This window comes from Megascapheus bottae, chromosome 2 (assembly GCF_031878675.1).
Source record: "Megascapheus bottae isolate mThoBot1 chromosome 2, mThoBot2.hap1, whole genome shotgun sequence".
Classification (NCBI taxonomy): Eukaryota; Metazoa; Chordata; class Mammalia; order Rodentia; family Geomyidae; genus Megascapheus; species Megascapheus bottae.
This window is the reverse complement of record NC_143510.1, coordinates 30,753,288-30,778,950: the sequence shown is the minus strand read 5'-3', so window position 1 is coordinate 30,778,950 and position 25,663 is coordinate 30,753,288. Positions and strand designations below refer to the sequence as shown.

The following is a 25,663-nucleotide window of genomic DNA, read 5'->3' as shown; positions in this document are numbered from 1 at the left end:
CCAAGGAATGTAACAGCAACTTCCAGTGGACTGCTTGTGACATGGGTGGCCCTCCACGGCAGGGTAAATGTGGGGTGATTCTCTTGTGCGTGCATGAAGCGACTGATGACAACAAGTGCGGTTACATCCCCACACACGCCACCCCCTTACCTGCCTTGGCCCTGTCCCTAGCCTGTTGCAGTTTCCTCTGTCCGTCCTCACTTTTATTACAGCAGATGAGTACCAAGCGTAGTAACCAGTAGCTCGTTGGAGTGATACTAATCTTCCTCTACAGCTGTCTGTATGTGAATCATATATACAGTATTTATATATAGAGAGAGTACTGATGTATCCTGATTCCCCCACCGGCCCCACTGAGTTCAGGATGAAGACCCCTTAAGTAGTATCAGTAGTTTATATGCCCAGCAATGGTACACAGCTGGGGGTGTCAAAGCCTTCTACACATACAAACTCAGCACTAACTGCCAAACACATGCAACTAAGTTGGGTTGAAGTATTTCTCCATTTTATATTGGGCTATTTGAGGATCAGATGATGGTAAGTGAATTCGTCCTGGTTATCTTCAGACTCCTCTCCAGAGACTTGATGGGGCTCTAGCCTGCCCTCCCCATATAGAGTGGATGTGAGGCTGTTTTGAAGATGAGTGTGAATCAAAGCGAATGTGCCAGAACAAAACTGACAACGATCCTTTGTTGGCAACCGGATTATTTGTTCCGAGGCCACTACCTGCTAAGAAAGGATGTCTATTTTATTTACTAAGTCACTCCTGAAAGACACCAAAGGGAAGTTTATACATATACACTTTCTAAAGCAGGCGTGTTCCAAAAAAAAAACAAACAAAAAAAAAAAACACTACACTTCTACCTGCTAATCGTCACTGTAAATTTGCCTGGGATTCATTACCATAAAATATTCTAATCTTACTTATATACCTATTCAGAAGTCTTTCAGGATCCACAAATAAGATGGACTTCAATGCTGTTCTTATTATATCTTATGAGGTTAAGAATGACAACTTAAGCATACCTCCAAGCCCTACAGACTAAAGTTTCCTCTAAATAGATGTACAGGATTACTTCACAAGTTAGTAATTTCACCTCACTGTAAAAATCTTATTACTTAATGACTGGATATATGACCTAATTGGTAGAGAGTTAACCTAGAAAGCACAAGGCCCTGAGTTCAATCCCCAGTACTGCCAAAATAAATAAGCCTTATTTACTTAATCAAAAGCTACCTTTAGGCATCTCCTGTCTACTAAACCCTGTGGCAAGTCTCTCAGTATTTTTGGAAGGACATGAGATCCAAACTGACTCTGGCTTTCAAATGATAAAATGACCAGTGTCAGGAGCTTCAGCCCTGTGACACAAGGGCTCAGATTTTAATTCTAACGTTGCCCTTGTTTTGTGAACCTGACCCATTTAGATAACTTCTTATTCTGTGAATTGCAGATAATAGTTGGATAGTGCTTGTTAGCATGGAAGGACAAGTTAAAGCATCTGATAGTGTGCCTGGTATATGGTAAACACATGGCAAAGCTTCACCATTGTGGTACTAAGAAAAAAACGCCCAAGGGAGCCAAACCTATGAATATGTGATGAATAGAAGGATAAATCAAGTGAATGAGACTATGTTGGAAGGCGAGTGGTCTGATTGCACTCACCTGAATGTCCCTGAAATATGGCTGTCAGTCATCCATGAAATAGCAAGAAGCACAAATAGGAGAATCACTATCGAGCCAAAAGCACCACCCTATCTCAAAAATGGACTAGAGGTGTGGCTAAAGCAATAGAGGACTGCCTGGTGAGTACAAATCCTTGAGTTCAAATTCCAGTATTGCCAAAGGAAAATTTGGATTTCCAGGACTCACTTCCTAATTCCATGAGCTTATCTTTTAGGTAGTGGCTAAGCCGTGGCCACTTTTAAAAGATGCTCAGGTGCCAGGTGTAGCGGCTCATGCATGCAATCCCAGCTACTCAGGAGGCTGAGATCTGAGGATCACAGTTCAAAGACCTTGAGACTCTTATCTCCAATTAACCACTAGAAAACCGGAAGTGGGGCTGTGGCTCAAGGGATAGGGCAGTAGCCTTGAGCTGAAGAGCTCAGGGACAGCATCCAGGCCCAGAGTTCAAGCCCCACAGCCAACAACAACAACAACAAAAATGCTCAGGGGACCCCAGTGTATATCCCGGGACAGAGTGACTGGGAACTGAAGAGCAAGTGAGTTGTGTTGATCCTAGCACACCGTGCAGAGGATTTTCCTTCCAAAAAGACTGGACAATGTGTTTCGTATGGCCCAGTCCTCACTTCTGTATTCTCTGAGTACTCACTAAACTCTAAGAGATCTTTAAATCCTAAGCATGGATCCTGACTGGCTGGGCACTCATGTTGTTTCATACAAATGAAAGTGACAGGAACACACACCTCTGGCCCCACCCCTGAAAAACAAACAACATTTAAAGCCATTTTAAATTCCCATTAAAGCAGTTCAGGGTCCTAAAAGGAAAAACAAAACAAAACAATTTCTCATTAACAGAGAAAGCAACTTATCCTTTGTATGCCCAGCAAATCATACCAACTGTCACACATATCTTACATGCCACTTAATTCTGTTTTCAGAATGGAACCTAGTCTCTCTCTCTCTCTCTCTCTCTCTCTCTCTCTCTCTCTCTCTCTCACACACACACACACACACACACACACACACACACACACACACACATATACACAGATGATTGTACTTCTCCCTCCCAATCTCTCTCTATGTATATGTATGTATATGTATATATGTATTGTGGTACAGAGAGGGTGCATATATACATGTTAGTTTGTGTGCAAAACTACAGTGTGTTTGATGTGGTGAACTGTACCCCTCAAATGCCCAGCTTTGTCCCTGAATAATGTAAAGCAATGGGTAAGTATTTAGAAGCCAATGTATAACTCTTTATTATCTTTGGAAAAGATTTATTAAGAATTTAGCTGCTCACAAACTTTATAAGTTAGCTCATCGAAGAAACAGCATTCACCTGTTGGAGCATAATATGAATATGTACATACATATATATGTATGTATACTTTAAGACTTATCCAGCCCAGTCACACAGACTTCGTTCATTTAATAGGAATTACATTTTGACATTTTGGTTATTGCTTGCTGGAATATTAATCTCCTCAGAGAGCTGGTTTTGATTAGAAGGTTTTGAAAAGAATTACCTTGGATATCCTGAAATTGCTCTGGTTTTTTGCTTCTTCTCCAAGTCCCAAATTTAAATTTCCTTGCTCACTAGCATCCTGAATTCTTCTCCCCTCTTACAGTGGTGATTCATGCTTTGGCACTCATTGTTCTTTGCAGACCTACCAATCAATATAGTTATTGTTACAGGATTGTAGATACTTGCTCATGAGTATATAAAAATCATAAGTGACTAAGTTCTTTATAGATTGCAGATGTGATGTTTCTCATGGTATCTGGTTTGCAACTTTGTAAATTTTTTTAAAAAGCTGGTTAAAAAAACCACAGATGAAATTGGGTTAATTTTTTTTAATCTCAAGCATTTATGAATGGTTTGAGGGTTGGTTTGTTGTTGGTTTTGGTTTTTTTTCTTATCATTCTAGAAGAAAATTGTGTCTGGGAAAACACCACAATCTCCCAGTAACTAATTCTTTAGATTCACACTGAAGATGTAAAGTTAGATCAGCTCATTAAAGAATAAGTGCTAGTTAACATTTGGTGTGAATTTTCCAAATACAGTGGATCCATCCATCATGCAGGCTAAGGGGAGGGGATGTGACTCCAGCAAGTCTAGCTTTTAGTTAAGTTGTTGCAAATATGGAGAATTGGGAAAGTTTGGTTGAGGGGAAGGAGTGGCAGGGGATAGGAAAATTCTTCCTTTGCTAGATTTAACCAGCTAGTCAGAGGATCAAGCCCTCAACCCCAGGGCTCACAGGGTCAGGTGGTAAAGCTACAATAAAACCTCATCAGTTCAGACCCAGATCCTTGGAATCTTTGACAACTCAATGGCATATGTGGCTCTTTGAACTTTTCCTAAAAATACATATATATGTGTATATACATATATGACTCAAATCTCAATTAATTCTGGCAATTTTCGGCTCTTCTTATAACTGAGGAATATCCAGTGTTTTTTATACATCCCAGGAGTTGGGAAATTAAATATTCCTTCTTTTTCACTTCAATTTATAGGTCAACTTGCCTAGCATTATTTGGAAATTGGGAAGAGATTAGCATATTTACAATATATTCATATGAGAAACAATGTACAACTCATGGATATCATTTACTTTTTTGCCCAAATACATGTTGAGTTAAAAAGTAGTCCTATCTCTCTCTCTGTCTTAGAAAGCCCAACAATTTGGGGCTTTTTGTTTTCTGACTAGCATTTCCCCTCTCCAGTTACTCTGAATCAGTGAGGTTTTACTGTAAATTAAAATCGAAACTGCAGGTGTCTATTTCCAGCCAAGTCAGCCTTGCAGAATGGTCCATGACTTGATTTTTTCCATTTAATTTGCAAACCAGCCACATGTTGATAAAGGAGAAGTAAGTAAAGTAAAAATCTCTTGAAAGAAGAAAGGCAGAGCCCTATTCTGCCTCCTTGTGGCTGTTAAAATATCCCTCCAATAACTAACAGAGCACAGAAGAGCTTGGCCATTGAACAAACCGTTTCATTTATGGAAATCTTTCCATAATCATTTTTCATGTTTCCAAACACTTTCCCATTCTTTTCTGTCCCCTCTCCCCCGCCTTTGGTGAATGCTCCGGAAAGTGTTTCAAGTATAAATACTTTATGGCATCGAGTGGGGGAGGGGCAGGGGACAAGAGCCTGGCAATTTGTTTTTGTTTTTCTGTTCTCTTTGAAATCAGCAAAACAGGGCCTGTTGACACCACCACCCATTCTGCATGCTCCCTGCCAGAAACAACTAGTCAACATGCATGCATGCCTTCGAATTGCATTCACATCTGGCCTAGGCTGATGTGAATGTCGCCCTCTGAGACCCTGCACAATGATTTCCAAGGGCCCATGTGCATGCAAATGAGTTACTTCACTGATCTTTTTTGGTTTTCAATGTACATACGTGTCCAACTTTACAGCAAAGTAAGTCCTGATTTTACTCTGTGTTTCCTAGCCGAAGCCTGATCTCTTCTCCAGCCTGGATGCCAAAACCAAAGGCTCCCTGTTGAAAGAGATTTTTACTCCAAAGTTCTATAACAATTGCAGGAGTTGTTTCCTCAGACTTAGTATGACATAGAAGTAACGTTTCCAATGCATAGGGAAATAGGAGTCTCTAACTTTATATCAGACTATAGACAATGAAGCACCAGGTATGTAGATATCAATGAATCATAATTGCAAATTTTCAAGTTAGACCAGCAGAAAACCCATAAACACAGTGAAGAAACTCCCCAATTCTAATATCTTAGCACAAGAACTAGCCAACCATAGTTATCTAGAGCATGACTCAAACTTACTGAGTTATTGTAAATTGAACAGAAGTCCCATGTCTGTCATTCTGCAGCTGCATCCTCTGACCAATAGGTCAAGTTAAAGGCTCTCTATGGCAGGCCTGGACACTTGAGAGTCCATTTGTATCCAAAATGCTGTTCTCTTTACAATAAAGTGATGAATCCCTGCTGGGTGCACCATCAGTCTTAAACAGTGAGGGCTGGAGAGCACACGATGTGTCTGAAAAAGATGTTCATCACCTCCCTGTCTATTGTTTTTCTGCCAAATTTCAAAGGCCTTTGCGTGGTGGTCAGACTTAATGGTGGAGCATGCGGAGACATTCCTGTCACTTTTTGCTGTGGACATGGATGCAGCGTTAGAGGTGCAACCCCCCGACACATGGGACAGTTTCCCACTGTTTCAGCTGCTGAATGACTTTCTCCGTACTGACTGTATGTATCACCTTTGACTATTTGACTTTCCCAAATAACCCACAGGCATGCAGGTTACTGAGGTATCTGTCTCTTACTTAGGCTGCAAGTCGGATACAGCTCTTTATAGTTGTATTACTATGAACACACACACACACACACCTTACAGCTGGTAGGCATTCTCTTTCTTCCCTAAAATGTCCCGCTGCAGAGAGACTGTCCTAGCAGAAGTACCCAGAGTATTATGAGAGGAAGTGGCCATTTCTTACGTTTTATTTGCTTTCAGATGAATAAACTTAAAACTTTTGGTGTTTTTCCATTGTTATCAAAGGATTTTTTTCTTGATGAGAAACCATCTTGTGTTTTGTTCATTCTCTGCTCAAGTGAATGAACTTGACCTTTCCTCATGTGTGCAGTTTTTAATCAAGAGATGATTCTTAGATGAGAAGCATGTTTCCAGCTAAAAGATACCAGAAGTATTTTGGAGTGTCTTCCAGCAACAGTCATAAAATAGATTTTCTTTCCAGAGAGGAAGGTAGAGGAGAAGAAGTAGGGAAGGGGACAAAGAATGTTCTCTCTTCCTGGCAACTTAGTGGGGAGAAGGTCTTTTTTATAAGAGGATAAAGTGGGCTGTTTTCTTTAATACCATTTTCATTTCAAACAGATTTAAGCATGAACTTTGATACTGCTCATATTATCATGTTATTTTGTTTTGTTTTGTTTTTGTCTTCCTCCAAAGTGGGATATTGAAGATAATCATCTGCTTGTTATGTTGTACTCTGGGAAACCAACGGTGGGTTCTTACCATGTTTTGCTTATCTGTTCTAGATAATTTGTGCAATGGAAAATTTCACAAACACCTGCAGGACCTGTTTGCCCCTCTTGTTGTTAGATATGTGGATCTGATGGAGTCCTCAATTGCACAATCCATCCACAGGGGCTTTGAGCGGGAGTCATGGGAACCAGTCAAGTAAGGAAACCTCTTTTGATACCATCGGAGTTTGGGTACAAATGCTGGAGAGTCATTCAAAAATGGACTAAGGCTGTCACATGGCTGATTATTAGTATGGACAGCCAGCAATTCCATACATTTTTCCTACTAATGATGCTTATAGCTTCCTTGTCTGGATGAAGTTGGGGAGGGAAGAGGCTGGGAAATGTTTTATGAAGTGAAAAATCTGCTTAATTGCACAATGTAAATAAGAAGGGATATAAACCCAACTGTGATGTTTACACAATGTGTCTTACTCAACTGGTTTTATCCCAAGGAATTAACATCTCCAGAAATGTGTTCCATAGGGCTTTTCTATAAAAGGCTAGAGATCTGTCACCTACTCAAGTGTGCTAGCATTAAAATAATTTTAAGTAAATATTTACACAACTGAATGTTTGTGTTCCAATAAAACTTTATAAAGAGAGATATAGTTTGCCATTCTCTGGCCTAGATATTTGGGAGACATACCTCAAAAAGGGAAAAAGACTCTATAGCCACGTATGCTTGAGAAGGACAATGAATGATAAATCTTGTGTGTTGTGATTTTGCTGACTTCCACAACTGCTAGGCAAATCTTAGGTCCATTGAAATAAAATGGCAGACTCAGTGTAACCTCTGTTCCCAGAAGAAAGAAAGCTATGTATGAAGAATGCTGGAAGGTCCCTGTGTAGAAAACTAGACACTCCCCTATGGAGAGTTTTGTGGTATATTTTTGAAAAGCTCTATAAGGCCTGCTATTGGCTTTGACCTGTTAGATCGTGGAACTTTTGTCTCTAAAGAAATCACTTTATCCGCTCTAGTTCTTTACAACTTTGAAATGTAGTAGCTCATATGACACAAAATGGGGGGAATGTATCACTAACTTTTAGGAGCTCCAGAACTGTTATTCAAGAGGCCTTCTTCAATTGAGGAGTCTTGACATCTACCTTATTTGTTGCAATTTGTGAGTGGAGCCCCTCCCTCCCGTATGTCACCATATATGACTCTCACAGCTTTTTCTCCCCCTTCCATGTCTAAGTCATGAGAGAAGGTTTTGACCTTCACTATAATTGCACATAATCGATCATAATTCTTCATCAGCTAGTTCTAAGAAGCTTAAATTTTAGCTTGTTATTTTTTTAAGTTTTATACTGGTCTCTTAACACGATCCTGTACACTTTTAATTTGTCCCTTCATGGTAAAATATTAGTGGTGGACTTACAATTTTTAAACTGCTAATCAAGAGAGTAGTGCTTTGAAATAAAAAGACTTAAATGGGTAATGTTCTCAATTTTGAATGGCAATGGTCCTGAAATAGCAGTAACTATCTTGGTTGGAACTGTAGAAGGTATTCTCATCAACACTTATGTAAGAGGGCAGTCAATACATTTCACTATTCCCTAAAAACACTAGATCTGGGGTCTTGTCTTCCATTTCCTAGCCAGAAGAAAGAGGTTGAACCTCTATGAGCTTGATTTCTCATCCACAAAACTGAGATTTTACAAAATTCTGACCCAGGGTCTGAGAACAACCGTGAACTCTGTGATAGTGTCACTGAAGTCATCTTATAACCTGTTAACTTCTTCAGAAGCCAAACATAGGACTTCTATTCCTTTGGAAATATTTAATACTACAGTCAGAAGTAAAGTTAAATCAAAATCATTTTCACAGTTGGAACTCTTAGTCTGGAAATATTTTGTTGGGGATTTTTTTAACTGATGAAAAGAAATTGAACTTGACCATTAAGAATTTAAAGATCTGAAACTTTATAAAGGAATAATAATAGTGAGTAACCATCTGGAACTAAAGTTAGAGTTGTGTGTGTGTGTGTGTGTGTGTGTGTGTGTATGCATGTGAGCATGAAAGCGCACCTGTTTTAAGTAATTTTTGTGCTTTTGGCTAGGGAGTATGATTATGAGTTGTTACATTCATAAATACTGGATGCCTTTCAGAGATGTGTGTGAACATATTTGAAAGGGCTGGCTAAAATAACTGAAGTTAAAATTTCTTTTAGATGACACACATTTATCAGCTGATTTGTAGACAGTGCAAGTGCCATAGAGAGCATTGAAGATGCCATAGAACAGAGTAAGAATAGCATGGGAGCATGCTTTGCATTGAGAGGAAAAAGAAAATAAAAACTATGAACAAAAGTTTTGGCCACTTATAAGAGGGCTGATAAAGAAGCAAAAATTCACCTTTCTTCTTGTGTTTTTGACTAAGTGAAGGATGATTTCTTTTAATCCTTTTTATCACCCCAAAATAAAAAAGTGACTTCGGCAAACTTAGTTTACTGTCTTTACAATTTTTTACATGTGATCCTCCAGGAGAGAGACAGTCAGAAAGACAGACAGACAGATGGACAGAGAGGCACACACACACACACACACACACACACACACACACACACCTACCCCTACCCCTACACCATAGCCTTGCTCTCAAATAACTGAATTGTGCTTGAAGGCACCTGATTATAGATAAAATGAGGAATACATTGTAGATCCTACTTCAAAATAACATGCTAAAAAATTAAAAAGAAAGAGGCAACATTGATCAAATGCAGTGCAATCATAAATTGACATGTTAAATGGAAAGCCTTTAGTATAACTAAACATATTTTTTAAGTTTAAAAAATAGCCAGGCTGTGGGCTAGGAGTTTGGCCTAGTGATAGAATGCTTGCCTGGCATGCATGAAGGTTCTATTCCTTGGTACAACATACATAGAAAAAAAGCTGGAAGTGGTGCTGAGGCTCAACGGTAGAGCTCTAGCCTTGAGAAAGTTGAAGGACAGTGCTCAGGCCCTAGCTCAAGCCCCAGAACTGGCAAAAAAAAAAAAAGTCAGACTCCAGTGGCACATCCTAATTATCCTAGCTACTCAGGAGGCTAAGACCTGAGAATCACAGTTCAAAGTTCAGATAGGAACATCTGTGAGAATCTTATCTGCAATTAACCATAAGCCAGAAGTAAAACTGTGGTCCACTGGTAGAGTACATACTTATTCTTAAGTAATAAAGCTCAGGGACAGTGCCCAGGCCCTGAGTTTAAGCCCTGGGGCAAGTGCACAAAAAAGGTAAAACTACAAAACAGATAAATGCTATTCAGAATGTTAAAGCAGCTTTGACAAGAAAACACAACACATGTGCTGAGATGAATTTGTTAAAAGAACAACTGAAAATATTGCTTATCCTTCAAGTTTCTTTATTTCATATAGGCCCTGTAAGATAGTTTTCTTTCTTTCCTTTTCTTTTTTTCTTTTTGCATGAAAGAGCAAGAGCAGTAGTAGAAATGTGGAGATAAAAGGTTAATGTTTAGCTTGGGCTGTGTTGAGATTTTAAAGTGAACTCAAGCTTAAGACAGATGTTTGGGAGATTCTAAAATCCCATGTCATTTGGAACTTTTGCCTGTAGGTGATTCATTTTCAGTGAGGGCTTCCCAGCCCCCAAGCTGATGGATACTGGCTTGATGATAAATCTTACTCCTTGAATATATGAATATATAAAAAGCACAGGTCTACTTGCACTATATAAAAAATAAATATTGTTCCTGTGGTATTAAATTTCTATGGAAAGGAAACTGGGTAGTGTGTAATGGATAAGGAGTTGAAAAATATCACTCCAGATTTTGGAAAGAGATCGAAGTGTGCCATGCCAAAGAGTAAGGATTGGAACTAAGTAGAAATATGAAAGAGTCTTTAGTGTCCAGAGAACTAGGAGCAGACATAACAGAATACATAGATTCATGCAACAAATTTCTCATAGAAGTAGAATGTGCTCTGTATCTAAAGTCTACCCTCATCTCTAAATTTAAAGGAGGAATCTTATAGAAGACATAATCATCTTTCTATATGGAATCATAATCCTGATTAGAATTAATTCTAAAGATTGACTACCTCCTGTCATTTCCATCAGTGGAAATGATGGCCTCTATACATACATACATACATGCATGCATGCATGTATACATACATATACATACATACATATATACATACATACATACACACGTACACTCACCTGTAACATTCATCCTCTGAATAAGTAGATGAGAATTGTTTTCATCTAAAGCTCCAGACATAGAAACTAAATGAAAGCTCCCCTTTTTCAGCAGTCACCAAAATGAATGAAAGAGCCTGATTTCTATTTATTTTATTTTTCGTGCTGGTCTTGGGGCTTAAACTCAGAGCCTAAGCACTGCCCCTGAGCTTTTTTGCTTCAGTCTAGCACTCTACCACTTGAGCCATAGCTCTACTTCGGGCGTGCGCGCGCGCGCGCGTGTGTGTGTGTGTATGTGTGCGCGCGTGTGTGCACACGTACATGCATGTGTACATGATTAACTGGAGATGGGAGTCTTATGTCCTGCCTAGGCTGGCTTTGAACTGGGATCCTCAAAGCTAAGCCCCCTGAGTAGCTAGGATTGCCGGTGTAAGCCACCAGCACCCAGAAAATAGCCTCTTAATTTTTTTTATTAACTTCAAGTGGTTGTACAAGGGAGTTGCCATTTAACAAAGTAGTTTATGAATATAATGCCTCTTGATCAACCTTACCCCTTTCAACCTTCTCACCCATCCCTCCCAGACCACCCCTTTCATTCACTTTTCTTAATTTTGTAGTATATACATTGAATTCTTGACTGCATTCTCCATTTGCAATAATCTCAAAAGAGCCTGTGTATCAGTTGCTAGGATTGTAATTCATTCTTGTTCTATCCAGAGACTTACAATTACAGGTCTCAGAGAAAGCATGGCTAGCTGGGCACAGGTGGCTCACTCATGCCTGTAACCCTGGCTACTCAAGAGGCTGAGATCTGAGTATTGGGGTTCAAAAGTCCATGAAACTCCTACTTAAATAACAGAAAGTCCAAAAGTAGAACTGTGACTCAAGTAGTAGAGTGCTAGCCTTGAGCAAAAGGGCACAAATGCCCAGGTCCTAAGTTCAGTCCCATACCAGCAGAAAGGGAGGAAGGGAGGGAGGGACGAAGGGAGGGAGGGACAAACGGAGGGAGGGAGGGAGGGAGGGAGGAAGGAAGGAAGGAATGAAGGAAGGAAGGAAGGAAGGAGATGAAAGGAAGGAGCGGGCTGGGGGGAGTAAGGAAGGAAGAGATGGAAGGATAGAAAAGCATGACTAACTTATTAGGTAGTTTAGAACCTCATTAAAAATAACAATTTGTTAATTTTAGGAGCCTGATCATGAGAACCAATAGAAAATTCCCCTTGATCATACATAGTAATAGAACATTATGCTAGGAATTTGCCTTTTTGATTATTGACATTGATGAAATATTAGAAATGTTAGTAATACTCTGTTATTTTGCTAAAAGCAGAAATATCAAGCATATTTTATCACTTTAACAGTAGACCACTCTAATCTGTCCCACGAAGGAAATGTTTCTATGTGAACCCAGTGCAGCAGTATAGCTAAAATGTCATATTTCCTAAAATACAATATGTTTTGATTTGATTAATATAAGTCTTTTTTATTTTTGTGTGCAAAATGAAGCTCGCTTTTAATTTGTGTACCCGTCATTCGCTAATATGTTTAGATTGAGTTGCTTTTGCATACATTTGTATGTTATTCATTTCTAGCTACTTTTAATCTGCTCAGAATTGACATTTTAACTTTCCAGCCTGCCATCTCTAAGATCTTCTAATTCCTTGATCATTATTCAGTGTGTGTATCATTTAATGATCACATTTGCTTATATAGGCTTACACATGTCTCCGTGGAAATCGCCAATGGATTTGTTACATGGCAGTCCCACCAGGGACTGAATTCAAAAGCGAATTGCAGTTTAAACAGAGACACGTGGAAGGAAAAGTTCCTTTTTTCCCCTTCCACTTAATAGTTGTATTTATCTTGCCTTCTTTTGGCCTTTCTCACAAAAGCACCATTCCATCCCAAGTTATGATGTATAACTGACTTTCACAAAATGTAAACCAGAAGGGCTAAATCTCAGAGACACCTATTTTCCTGACTGTTAGAGGCACTAGGTAAGCAATTTTGTACTCTAGCTTCATCAGTGTGTAAGCCAAAGCTTTACTACCATTGTGCAAGAGTGACTCATTTCTAGAGGGAGATAGGAATCAAAGCTATTGACAAGGTCCAGTACTTGTGCTTTCATAGAAGACCCCACAGTCAAACCTACAGGCAGCTCCAGCCTTGCAGAAGTCCTGCTAGTCAAACACAGCTTGCCCCAGGCAGAGCTACTTTGGCACAACTTACTCTTCTGCTACAAGATCCAAAAAGAGAACCTCAAACTCCTCTGCCAAAGTACTGTCAACTCCACTTAAACGGGAAGGCTCCTCTCAGAGTCAGAGCTAGGCTGGGCTCTACTGTGCCAGTGACTTTGGCTAGATGGAACACCCTTCAAATGCCACTGTAAGATGTGCAGTGCCAGCGTTTGGAGCAGTGTGTGATACAGGCCCTCCTAGTGATCTGGTTGATTTCATTTAGAGGTATACTCTGTGTGTGTGTGTCTCCTTCTCTCTCTATCTCTGTCTCTGTCTCTCTCTGTCTCACTCTCTCTCTACATATATATATATATATATACATATACACACCTCTTTACTCATAAAACTATCTATTCCTCTTCTATCACATCACTTAAGCAAACTTTTTGTTTAAGAAAACAAACAAAAACCCAAAAGCAAATGAGAGGTAACACTGTTTGTGTGTTATTCGTTTTTAACTGGTTTTAATTTTTTGTAGAAAAAGACTCAGCTTCATTCATTTTTACACTCCAAACACACCCTGTAACAGCCACCCATGCTAAGGAAAGTAACATTCTCAGCCGTGCAGCCCCTCTCCCATTCTCTTCCTGCCTCTACCTCATTTCCAAGAGTGGCTCCCATGACATGGAGTCATACCTTAAATTTTCCTTGGGTCCAAGAGTGCAGGAAGGGTTTCTGTCTCCCTTCCCATCCCACCCCCCAAATTTGGAATGTCCACTGTGTGTGAACATTTCTCTAAGGTTCTTAGTTTAGGAGAGAATGTGTCCATTTTCTTTAAATGTTCTGTGAAAGCTGTTCTTTATTCTTTACGTGACTTTCTGACCTTTCCCATCAGTCCTCGTGCACACTCTTGTGTGTAGAAGTAGTCTTTGGAAAGAGTTCCACTTCTGTGCCTCACCATTGTGTATTCTCATGGGCGAGCTTCCCTTCCTACCTTGGGCTAATATTTGACTTCACAAATGAGCTTCTAGAGACAATTTGTCAATCAAACTAAGAAGACTCAACCAAAACAAAAGAAATAAAAGTGATAGACCATGTCTGTCTTTCAAAGGGTTTCTTGATGTCTACGTATCATTTTGTACATATGTATAATGGGCAGTGTAATGTTTTTATTCATGTATCCATTTGGCAGTGATCACCTCAGGTTAGTTAGCTTATCCAAGACCTAAGCTTTGATCGTTTCTCTACAGTGAATGCATTCAAGTTCCTCTCTGCTAACTTATTTTGAGATAGGTAATCATTATGAATTAGTTCTTTTCACCTTGGTATGCCATGTATGCCTTAGAACTCTAGAACTTGCCCCTTCTATCAAGCAATAAATCCTACTCATTGATCAACCTCTCTCTACTCCTCCTCCTTTCCCTCCAATTTCTCCCTCCTCTCTCCTCCACTATTTATATCAATCCAGCTGTTTAACCATAGCCCCAGTCTCCAGATTGCCAAGAATTCCATAAACTTCAAGATTATAATAGAAGACTTTTGGCAAGGGGTTTGGAAGCTGAGGGGCCTTCCCAAACACATTTAAATGATGTGATCATTGTGTCCACACTTTTCAGTTACTCTCTGGTTATATGTTTTTTTATTTTCCTTCCCCATTAACATTTGTCATTTCTCTCTGAGCCACGTCATAGCTCCTTCGTCCGTAAGCTGCTTTCTGGAGTGTGTCGCTTAAGTGTTCGCTGTTGTCTTGCTATGGACTTAGCCAGTTTATTTACAACTGTTGTGTGCTTCTGCCACATCTGCATTGTCACTGTGATGGTATTTTTTTTTCTTTTTGTCTGTTTCTTCCACAGGAGTTTAACCAGTAACCTACCCAATGTGAACCTACCCAATGTGAATCTTCCCAAAGTACCAAATCTACCAGTAAACATCCCTCTAGGCATCCCACAAATGCCTACTTTTTCGGCACCGTCATGGATGGCTGCTATTTATGATGCTGAGTGTGTATTCAGTTCACATTAGATCTCGTTTAAATTTAAGTGATCTTGGCATGGATATGTATTGTTTATTTCTATACATCCTATGTAACAGAGATAGAGACAGATAATTAGACATATTTTGCTGATCATGTGGAGACAATATTGTTTATTTCTGGCATGCATCATGTTTGTAAGACATTGCTATATATGCAGCACTAACAATTTGTCTTACACCCACTGATTGCTTGAAGACTTGTTTCACTTCCTGAATTCTTTTGCACAAATATGTTGGCCTCTTTTTTAATGCAGGTGATAAGATTTTAGAAATTAGATGGACTGACCAGTTGTCTCTAGCATGATCTAATTCTAAGGTGGAGACACACTTATTGAGACACTGGATTTTGGTTTTAGGATTTGGGTGTTGTTGTTGATGTTTAATACTACAAATTCCTGTAGACTGATTAAGCCTGAAAGCATATTTCTGGTGTCAGTATATGGCACGATAGAGTAACAGCATGTTCAAGGCTAAATGAAAACTCTCTGAATATACTGAGCTCCTGTTAATGTACATATTACATGAAAATACGTTCCAAGGTAAAACAAGAAGCTTTGAGACTTGAGTTAGAAGAATGTCTCTGAGTTGGATAATTCCAACAACAGATACCTAAATTTTTGTAGCCACATCCTCCATGGCCTGAGTATTGGTTATTCTTTGTCTTTACCCATATGAATGTCAGAGTTATATGAGGTAGATTTTTCTGGAGCTTTGGCTGCTGCCTCAGAGCCAGACGATTGGGGATGTGGGGATTGAGTGGTCATTTCTTCGAGCTTCGGAAATGAATCCCCTTTTCTTTTTTTACCTTTCAAGAAGAAGATCCAGCACCCCTTAATTCTACCTCATGGAAACTAAACTAGAACCACATGCATGATTTAATAAGTGAGATAAAGTTTAGCATTTCTATACCCTCCTTTGATCCTTGTCTTCGACCACAGCTAATTATAGGCCAGATAAGCTTTTTCTTGGAAGAACACATTGGCACATTTTCAAAGGGAAGTGTTATTATCTAAGGAATAAAAAATGATCTGACAGTGGCAGCAATGTTTTGAAACGTGGAGATCACATTCATCAAGCGGCCATCAGCATTTTTATTTTGCAGTAGTCTAGGTAAAGAGCAAAACACTAAAATGACTTGTCTACCTGGCTCCTCCAATGCTGCCTAGTATTTAAAAAAACTCTATAACTGTTCCCAGTCCCGTAATGAAATAGTGTGGTCAATGCATCTGATTCTCTTTTAAAGACAAATTGAAACCTCCAAAAAATATATATCTAAGAAAAATACATCATATTCATGCTAAGATGACTATATTAAAAGTTAGATTAGGTAGTATCTGTTTAAAAAGTTAAAACTAAATAGCTGAAAGCTTCTCTTACCTTCTGTGCATGCTCTGTGACAGTGTCCTTTGAAAAGATATGAATCAAGACATTATAATAAAGCAGATAATGGTCTCTGTTCAATTAATTAAGGCATGAGTGAGAACACATTTTGGTAACTGCTCAGCAATCAAAATAATCTTGGTGCTATTGCCTTAACATTAACAGTTTATCTTAAAAATAAAAAGAAAATATTCTTTTCCTCATGTCAAAACTTAATAATAAGCTCTTCAAAGAAAAAAAAACCCTACAAGAATTTTTTGAAACTCTGAAACCAGATGGGTGTCAAAATGTTGTTGTAATAAATACCAATTATTGCATTCATATGTACTTAATGATTTAAAACATCAACCATGCAGTTCCAAAACGGGGCTTACACTAGACGAAGTTGGGGTTTCTTCTTTCTCCCCTCCCCCCACAAGCATAGGGTAGGACAGGGGGAAGGCTAAACTTTGTAGAGAGGGAACACGTTCCCCCATTTCAGACTGAAGCTTACTGCAGTATCTGAGAAGAAGGTGTGGATTCTCAGTCATCCACCAGCAGAAAATGCCTGATTCTATATCTTTTCATGATTCTAGTTTTCCTTCTTTGCCACCTTTCATTTTAAGGACGTGTTTCCATGTTACCTGCTCCTTCATGTCAGATACATCTACATACTGACCTCAGACTGGTCTGTCCTAAAAACATTACCCTGTTGGTCCAAGCCGTTAGTCTCGGCATGTTGGGAGTTTCCTCCCCCTCCCCACCCCGCAGTAGCTGTGTATGCATTTATGCACTAGCTATATTTCTCTCTGAAGCATTAATTCAATGCAGCTGGCATCTGTCACAATAGAAACACCCACTCTCATCTGTTTCTATAGACGATGTCAGAACAAGTGGTAATGCATGGTGTGTTGGACATTTTATAAATTACCGTGTTAGCATTAGTGGTACGCGAGGAAGGGGGTGGGAAGGATGGCCACCCCTCAGGGCTCCAAACGAGACTGTTGCAAAAGAGAAAGCCAGCCAGAGGAGGGCAAAGAGGTGAGAGGTGGAGCATTTCCTCGTATACAGGCTTTCCATGGATACCCCAGGTAAAAAAGTTGCTCAAACATCATTGTACAGAAAGGAATCAAATCCTATTTCTTCCATCTGTATGGAGGACTGGGTAAGCTGGTGAATGGGAAAAGAGCTTATGCTTTGAACTCTTAAGCATTGCAAATATCCCCTGTCTCCCCTCCCCTCATCCTGCCTGGGGCTTGCCTATACAATGGGCTGGTCTGTGATAATTGGAATAATAACCAAACCAAAGAGGAATTCTGGATTCACAGTGTCCAGATACCTCTGCCTCAATCTTGAGTCACCCCGGTTTCTTTCCAGCTCTTTAAGAGAGAAAGCGGGTCCTCGCTCACCACTTTGTTAGCACTGTCCTTTTAAAAACTGAAAGTCTTGTGCAATTTCCAAGAGGCCTCCACTCTGGAGGGGAGCTGGGGAAAATGCATGAAGCCCTGGAGTCTTAATAACTGCATGTTGCCATGTAGTTATTCTCCGTGGAGATTGATTCTCCCCCTGGTCGTGGCCTTCATCTGAATCATCACATGTTCTAATGTGGTAATTAAAGGAAGGCTGATTTTTACCATACATCATTTCCTAGTTGTTACAGGATCGTACCTTCTTCAGACTTCTCACTGGTCTGGAGTGATTGGCTGAGCAAAGTAGACTGAGTCATGTATGGTAAAACTCAAAATATGCCGGTGGAGATTGTCCCTATCTCCACCGCCCAACACACGTCGTTTTGTATGTGGAAGCCACTGTTTGCCTTAAGCCTTCTAGCCTCTAGTTGTCTCTGTGTTAGTTTCTTCCCAGCCTAAGGCCATGGGGTTAACTCTTGTTTTCTAACTTTTACCCTGTCAGTAATGGATCAGGCACCTCCGAAGATCTGTTCTGGAAACTTGATGCTCTTCAGACCTTCATTCGGGACCTGCATTGGCCCGAGGAAGAATTTGGAAAACATCTAGAACAACGGCTGAAGTTGATGGCAAGTGACATGATTGAATCTTGTGTCAAAAGGTAAGCACAGGTGCTCCACAGGCCCCGCCCCTTTCTCTGCTGTCCACTAACTCCAGGAACAGCTAATGTGGGATGTCTCCCTCTGTCAATAAGCCATGATTCTGAGCATTTTAGAAAAGGAGATTGCTTGGAGTGGGAGTTGCCTGTGTCTAGCTTCAGCTCCACTGCTTCCAATCCATCCCAGTCCTCAAATGACTTGGCTGCCATAGTAGCCTCTTGGTTGTTGGCTCTATTGGGAAAAGACTCATGTGTACACTTACTCATCTTTTTATCTTCAACATCCCTAGCAGTGTCTAGCAGAAAATACTTACATGGTAAATATTTATTAAGTGTGTGAGTGTAGGATGTATGCAGCTGGGAAGAAATAATAGAAGAGTATACAATTCTACATCCCGTGTATCTGAAATGCAGATTCTTAGATAGTAGAAATCTAATAGTTTCCTAGCACAGCCATTCACTGGATACATGGAGCCTAGTACATACTATGTGCTATTTGTTAGTCAGAAGTTTAACTGTGTATCAGCAGACAGGCATGTGACTTTGAATGTGCCCTCGGCCTTCCCACCACATGTTTGTTTTATCACTGTGGCTTCCGGGATTAAGAAAGTTCATTGCTTCACTCCCCATGAAGACTGTTCTAGGAAGGTTAGGAGGAGAAAATGAAGATAACATTTGTCCCTTCAGCAAAATTGTGGGTTCTTCCTCGGCAAAATGTTAAGTCCTTGGAGTACAATGTAGAATGAGCTGTATCACTCCCTTATGGAGCGTCCTCTACTTGTATAAGAAATACAGAAGTAAATTCCATTGATTTGACATCATCATCCTACCTCCCCCAGGCACAGATCCAACTTTTTTTAAGCTCATAACTATTCCATTATTTTTCCTCATTCAAAAAAAAAAAAGCAGTAGACCATAAGCAGCACAGGCTACTCAAGTTCTCCAGATGTTACGTAGTTTAGATGATGAATCAGTTGTTCGGGACACAGGGAAGGGGGAAGGTATGGATTTGCCTAGACGTGCTCTGAATTCATCATTCATCCTGGAAGAAAAACAGCAAACTAATAGCATCAGAACTGGGAGCTCCAGTGACAAAAGAACAGTGCCCTCTCCGGTAGGTGAATTGCAAAGCTACAGGAAATAGGGAAGGACCATGGTCTTTGGAGGGGTCTGGGCAGGTCTTTGTGACTATTTTGGGAAGCTTAGACTTCCAGTGATCCAGATATTAGCTTTTGCTCTTTTCTTTTCACCCTTAGAACCAAAGTCAGATCTGTTTATCAAGTCTGTAGTCAAAAAGTCTCCCCAGGGTTTTACATTCTATCATCTCCTGCGTAGTCTGTCTCAATTTCAGGGAAAGCAATGATTTTTCCAGTGGCCAAACTATTAAGCCAAACTCTTCTTATAAGACAATTCCCTGAAGCCAGATATTCTCCCCTGATTTTTCCAAGGAGCTGAAATGTGTTAGAATTAAGACTTACCAGCTCTTGGTTATATGCAAATATTCTACAGAAAGCTATTTATCTCCTTCATTGAGTTGCCAGTGTCCTGGGTAAGGAGGAAGACATACCAGCTCAGACATAAAGGGACTGAGGATGCTCAAGCTGATTAAGACTGATTTAATCCCTTAGCACTTTTCTTCGATCCTTAGGGTTCAGATACCTGAAGAGAGTGAGCTAATCAGCAACAGAAAGCGAACCTGATTGTGGCCTCTTGGCACTCTTTACCCACTGGATTCCAGTGGCATGCTCAGCATGTGGAAGCCAAGTACCCTTTTATTGTTCAACTACCCTCTCATAGGTGGACCTGAACCCTTGAATTGCCAGCTGTCCCTTCCAATTAAGGCCCTACACGTAAGCACAAAGGTAGACAAGAGCAAAAGCAGCTGGAAATACCATCCCCCTCTTCTCCAGCTTTAGAAGAGATGACACAGAGAAGTCTTTGAAGAATGTTTCAAGACATAAAATCTGCCTGAGAAGAATCTTGGAGCCATTATTTTTTCTTTTGGGGGCCAAATAAATAACCCTTGCTCTAGGACCCTGTAGTAAGGATATTGCTTCATAAATATGCAATGCTAAAAATGTTGGTAAGAAATACTTTGTGTCTAAGTTTCCAGAACAGTTAATTGACTCAACTGACAGTTACAGAGCCTCTACTGCAGAGTCTATGACATCTGAAGTGAACCCAACAAAAAGCAGCCTGGCTCTAACCTCAAGGAGAAGTCAGTTGGGTTAAATGACCTCTCCGTGCCTAGCCTTGGGGTCTCTTAGAGCCCTCTCAGTCATACTCATTTTGTAGTCACCTTCCTCTTTCACAGCCCTGCACTCCAAAGGCTGTGAACAGTTCTCCTGTGAACACAGAAAATGATTGCTTCATTTGGAAGGAAGCATTTTAGCATTTCCATTTCTCAGATTGGGCCGGAACTGGCACCTCAACTTCCGAAGATCAGCCACAGAGACCTGTCCAACTCAGTCCCCATCAGGCCTGCTTTTCACAAAATGAGAAAAGGATGTATTTTCAGCAGAGCTTAAAATGATCATCATGATTAGAAAGCTACTTCAGTGCAGGGAGTCTTTAGAAGCCAAGATGCATTTATCTTTAACATGATCATATAATCTATAGGGGTGTTTTGAGGGTTTGGGATTTTTTTTCTTAAGAACTGGGCTTCCAACCTTAGAAATTATACTTGGCTTCCCTGCATGCACCCAGGGTGTGTTAGCAAGCTGGCATCCTTTCCTGAGCTAACTAGCAGTGTGATCCTCCTATGTACTGTTAGAAAACTGCTACCAATTCCTCTTAAAGCAGTGCTTTCCTGGTGACTGCATGAGCCCAGGAACCTGACAGTGAACAATGCTGTTCCATTAGACACATTAGATGTCTGGGGTTTTAATAAAGCCACTTGCTTTTCTTTAAGCACATGTGATGATGTGACCCACTTCTCTCAAACCTTTTAGGATATAGCTGGGCCCTTTTACAATGCCAACATCAAAGACTCAGTCTCACACCTGTATCATCCACTGCCCGTGTCTGGCTAGAGTTTTCTGGGAGTGGAAAGCACATGCTAATGTCAGAATGTCATCTATGTCAGAATAATGTTAGGTTGGAATTCTACCATTACACAATTATGGACTTGTGGATTAGAGACATTAGCTCTATATAGTATAGCTATATGTTAGACATAATGTAATATAATAAATAATGATGTGCTTATTTTAAATTATGTACTTATTGAGAAATACTACATCAATAACACTTTTTAAAGTCATGGAATTTTCTCAATACTACATTTTTTTTTCATTTCACTCCTTATCCCCAAAAGGTAGTCATAATTCCTTAACAAGAAAAAAATTGTATTTTAGTTTTGGTTTTTGTGTTACTTTAGCTTTAAAATGATATTACAAATTTGCCAAATTTTCCTCTTTTGGTCTCTTTCAAATCTGGAAAGAAAAAGAAACAATGAATGTCATTTATGATTTTTCTTTTCCCTGAGGTTTTGAAGATTAGAAACTGCTTTTCTTTGTTTGGGTTTTTTTGTTGTTTTTTTTGTTTTGTTTTGTTTTATTTTTAAATGAAATGATTCAAGGTAGGCAGTAGCCAATGTGAGAGAACTTATATAGGCCGTAATCAGGTTTTTGTTCATTCATTCTCTTACAATTAGGATTCTCCATACCATGTAAACTATAGACAGAAATACACTGAGCTACAGGTGTTCCATGTACTGCCGAGAAAGGAAGTGTGTGTGGGGCTGTTCTCATGAATAGGCCTTCCTTAGATGGGAAGTCATTTAAAAGAGAACACATGTGAAGTCATTGTCAATTGAAACTGATTACAGCCTTCAATTTTCTTTTTCACTAACCTCTCAGAAAAATGTCTCCTCCACCTGCTGCCATCTGAACACTGAATTGGTCTTTTCCTACTTTGTTTTAATAGAACCAGGATTGCATTTGAAGTTAAGCTGCAAAAAACCAGTCGATCAACAGATTTTCGAGTCCCACAGTCAATATGCACCATGTTTAATGTTATGGTTGATGCCAAAGCTCAATCAACAAAACTTTGCAGCATGGAAATGGGCCAAGAGGTAAAAAAAAAAAAAAAAAAAAAAAAGTTTTTTTTTGCCATCTCTCGCCATTGATCATGCAGGAGAAAACTTCACAAATCCCTTCCATCTATCCTAGTCTGCTAGTTTCAAAAATATACTCTTAACATTTGCAGAATAAGCCACGAATAAGTGCTTGGTATCTGTCAAGTACAATTCAGAGGCATGTGCTGTTGCGTGTGCCAGTCACTTGGAAGTGATTCTTGGCAGAGGGGGAGTGGGAGTGGTTCCTGTAAGCTAAGTGATGTTTGATGACCTTATTTATTAGGCTGGTATCTCCAGCAGATCCATTGTTTGCCAGCATCCAAGACACTTTCACATCTGAAGTACATTTTATCACTTGGAACATCTGGACTGCAGGAGAGCTTTTTCTTGCATCCAGCACTTTCTAGGAGATAGAATGATAGATCACACCGCTCCCCACTCCCCAGCCAGCAGGTTCTGTTGAATGTCCAAAATTTGCTAGATGAATTGTGAATCTTCCTTGACCGAAAGTTTAGTCCTTTGCTACGTTTCCAATACAAAGCGGTATTTAAAATGTAAAGGAGAAGGAAACAGCAACTTGGGTTTGATTAAAGACTATCATGATCATTTTTCTCCGATGGCCTTAAGCCAGCTAGATATTCATATACCAATTTAGAATTAATTCAGAAACATTTCTGGCAACTCTATGTTGTTGCCAATTGGCATAAATTGCTCCTAAATCAGATCTTTCAATACCAGCCTTACAGGCTCAGATTTTTTACTAAATTATATTTGCTCCTTATTCGTTATTTATTTTCTCTTTCGGCACCTTCCATTTTTAAATGTGGGTTGGTGGTATTCTCTTCCTGGCAAGATCTCCAACCTTGTTCCCCGCCCCCCCACGTGTGCTTCCTCCGCGGCCTCCTGCTAGCTTCTGTTCCTCATTGATTTTCTTTTTGAGCCCTTCCCAGAGAGCAAATTCTAGGCACCCAAGTCAAATGCAGGAGCCCTTGATTTTTCCTTCCCAGCTTTCTGGGCTACATGAGATGTGCTACAGTGATTCTCAAACCCCAGACACCAGAAGACCCAGTTCATTAGGTCCTTCCTAGTCTGCTAGCTCTGGCCCGTGGGGTGCAGATTTGTATTTCTGACAAGTTCTTCGGTGATACTTCATCTTCTGGCTGTCCCAGAGGTCAGACTTTGAGAGTTACTGGTTTGAAAGTCTGATATACAGAAACAATTTCAAGGGAAGAACTTGAGCAGCTAGAATTGCCCCTGGGAAAAGGCCTTGGTTAGCTATGAAGATGCTTGAATTCTCACCATGGTTACAGTGCAAACTGGAATTGGACAAGTCAATCTGCCTCTTTAGCCCTCAGTTTCCTCATCTGTAAAATGATAATAGTGTTCCTGTGTTGTTTTAAGCTACAAAAAAAATCACTTCTTTATTCTTTACCCACAAGACCAGTATGTGACAGAGCTTAAAATAGATCTGCACAGAATGAAGGGTAATGGGAAGTGAGGAAGGAAGAAGGGGAGGGGGCCCAGAACCCAAGCTGGTGAGTTCCTCTCCAGCTCTTACCTCTTCACACCCACCGCCCACTCCAGCTCTGAGGGACTCAGTAAGCTTTAGGTTTCACAAAGCCCACTTTCAAAGCCTTGTTCAGGGAATCTCTGAAATTTACTGAACCGCTCTTGGAGTTTCTACTTCCTAGAATACGAACTGTTCCTTCTGAACATTACTCCCCTTGGAGGTGCTGTTACTGCTTCTTTTTGTTGTTCTTGCTTTTACAATTGAATTATACTTCATCCTTTTCCTAATTTGTAACCTGGCTTATTCGTGTTTTCATTGTTGAGTTGTATGAGGTTTTTAAAATATGTCCTTCATGATAGCCTATTCTTTGGGTCATTTTGGTCTCTTCCGTTATGTAGATTGTCCTTCTCCCCCGCCCCCAGTCAGTTATGGGGCTTGAACTCAGGGCCCGGGCATTGTCCCTGAGCTCTTCTGCTCAAGGCTAGTATGCTACCACTTTGAACCACAGGGCCCCTTCCAGTTTTCTGGTACTTAATTAGAGATAAGAATCTCACAGATATTCTTGCCCAGGCTGGCTTTGAACCCTAATCCTCGGATCTCCACCTCCTGAGTAGTGATGAGCCATCAGCACCCAGTTTTGTTTTGTTTTTTAATTTCTTGATGACATCTTTCAAGGAAAAAAAACATTTTTTAAAGTTGGAGTCCAATTTATGTATTGTCCCACTGAGGATTTTTGAGATAGATATGCTGACTAGATTTCACAAAGAAACAGCATTTTAGAGATGTGGTAAGACTGGTCTCCCTGGGCCCTGTGTTTCTCTTATAGCTTCGTACAGGAGCTCTCTCATTCCTAGACAGATGGCTGAATAACCTAATCACTCTAATCTTAACATTTTTCTTTGGAGTTAGGTGTTTGTGAAGAATAGCAAGAATAGGGAGGGGTGGCAGAGTTGTCCAAAGCTCATGAACAAAAATTCCTTTGCAATTTCAGGGAACCTATGAACCTCCATGGATCAGCCATAGATTCTGGCTGAATATATATGATGAGAAATAATAAGTTGACTTTTATCACAGTGGACCTTGGCTTTCAACTTAATTTCTGATTATCTCTGTGCTAAAGTGGAATAATCTTGGCTTAACCTTAGAGTTTGGTTTTCTAGAACAGCAACAACAAAAAAGATGGTCTTGTGGCTTAATCACTAGATACTATGAGTTCGAAGCTACTAAACTATATAGCCTGCAGCTTTACTGTCACAATTTGCCCATGAGAAATCTAGCATGTGATACACAACTGTTCAAACCATGTACCTTTGAAAACCTGGAGGTCCAGAACCCCATTGTCCAGATGTAAGATTAAAGAGTTACCTTGGATTTATCTAAATGTTAACATTTTTGAGGCTAAACAGCAGACTCTTGTTTCTTTCTGGACATAGTTCTACTTTAAAAGGTATATGTATTTTTCCTCATAAAATTCACATTTAAATGAAAACAATAACTGGGGTATTCACCTATTTCTTCTTACTTTGGCTTTATTTTCCTTGAGATAAGCACAAGCACACACAGAGTGATAATGAGAGACTAAA

The 25,663-nt window shown here is 39.9% G+C and overlaps 1 protein-coding gene across 11 annotated transcripts in view; it reads left to right on the top strand.

Moving 5' to 3' along the window:
* Positions 1–25,663, top strand: part of Cadps (calcium dependent secretion activator) — a 406,170-nt gene that overhangs the window by 307,380 nt on the left and 73,127 nt on the right. For 4 of the 11 annotated variants that reach the window (XM_090323363.1, XM_090323355.1, XM_090323331.1 and 1 more), the window contains 6 exons: positions 4,538–4,558; positions 5,758–5,914; positions 6,722–6,863; positions 14,889–15,035; positions 18,340–18,495; positions 22,420–22,567. In XM_090323363.1, the coding sequence (XP_090179489.1) occupies positions 4,538–4,558; positions 5,758–5,914; positions 6,722–6,863; positions 14,889–15,035; positions 18,340–18,495; positions 22,420–22,567 (771 nt within the window). The remainder of the gene's footprint in view (positions 1–4,537; positions 4,559–5,757; positions 5,915–6,721; positions 6,864–14,888; positions 15,036–18,339; positions 18,496–22,419; positions 22,568–25,663) is intronic. The other 7 variants (XM_090323391.1, XM_090323382.1, XM_090323407.1 and 4 more) reach the window with 3 other exon arrangements.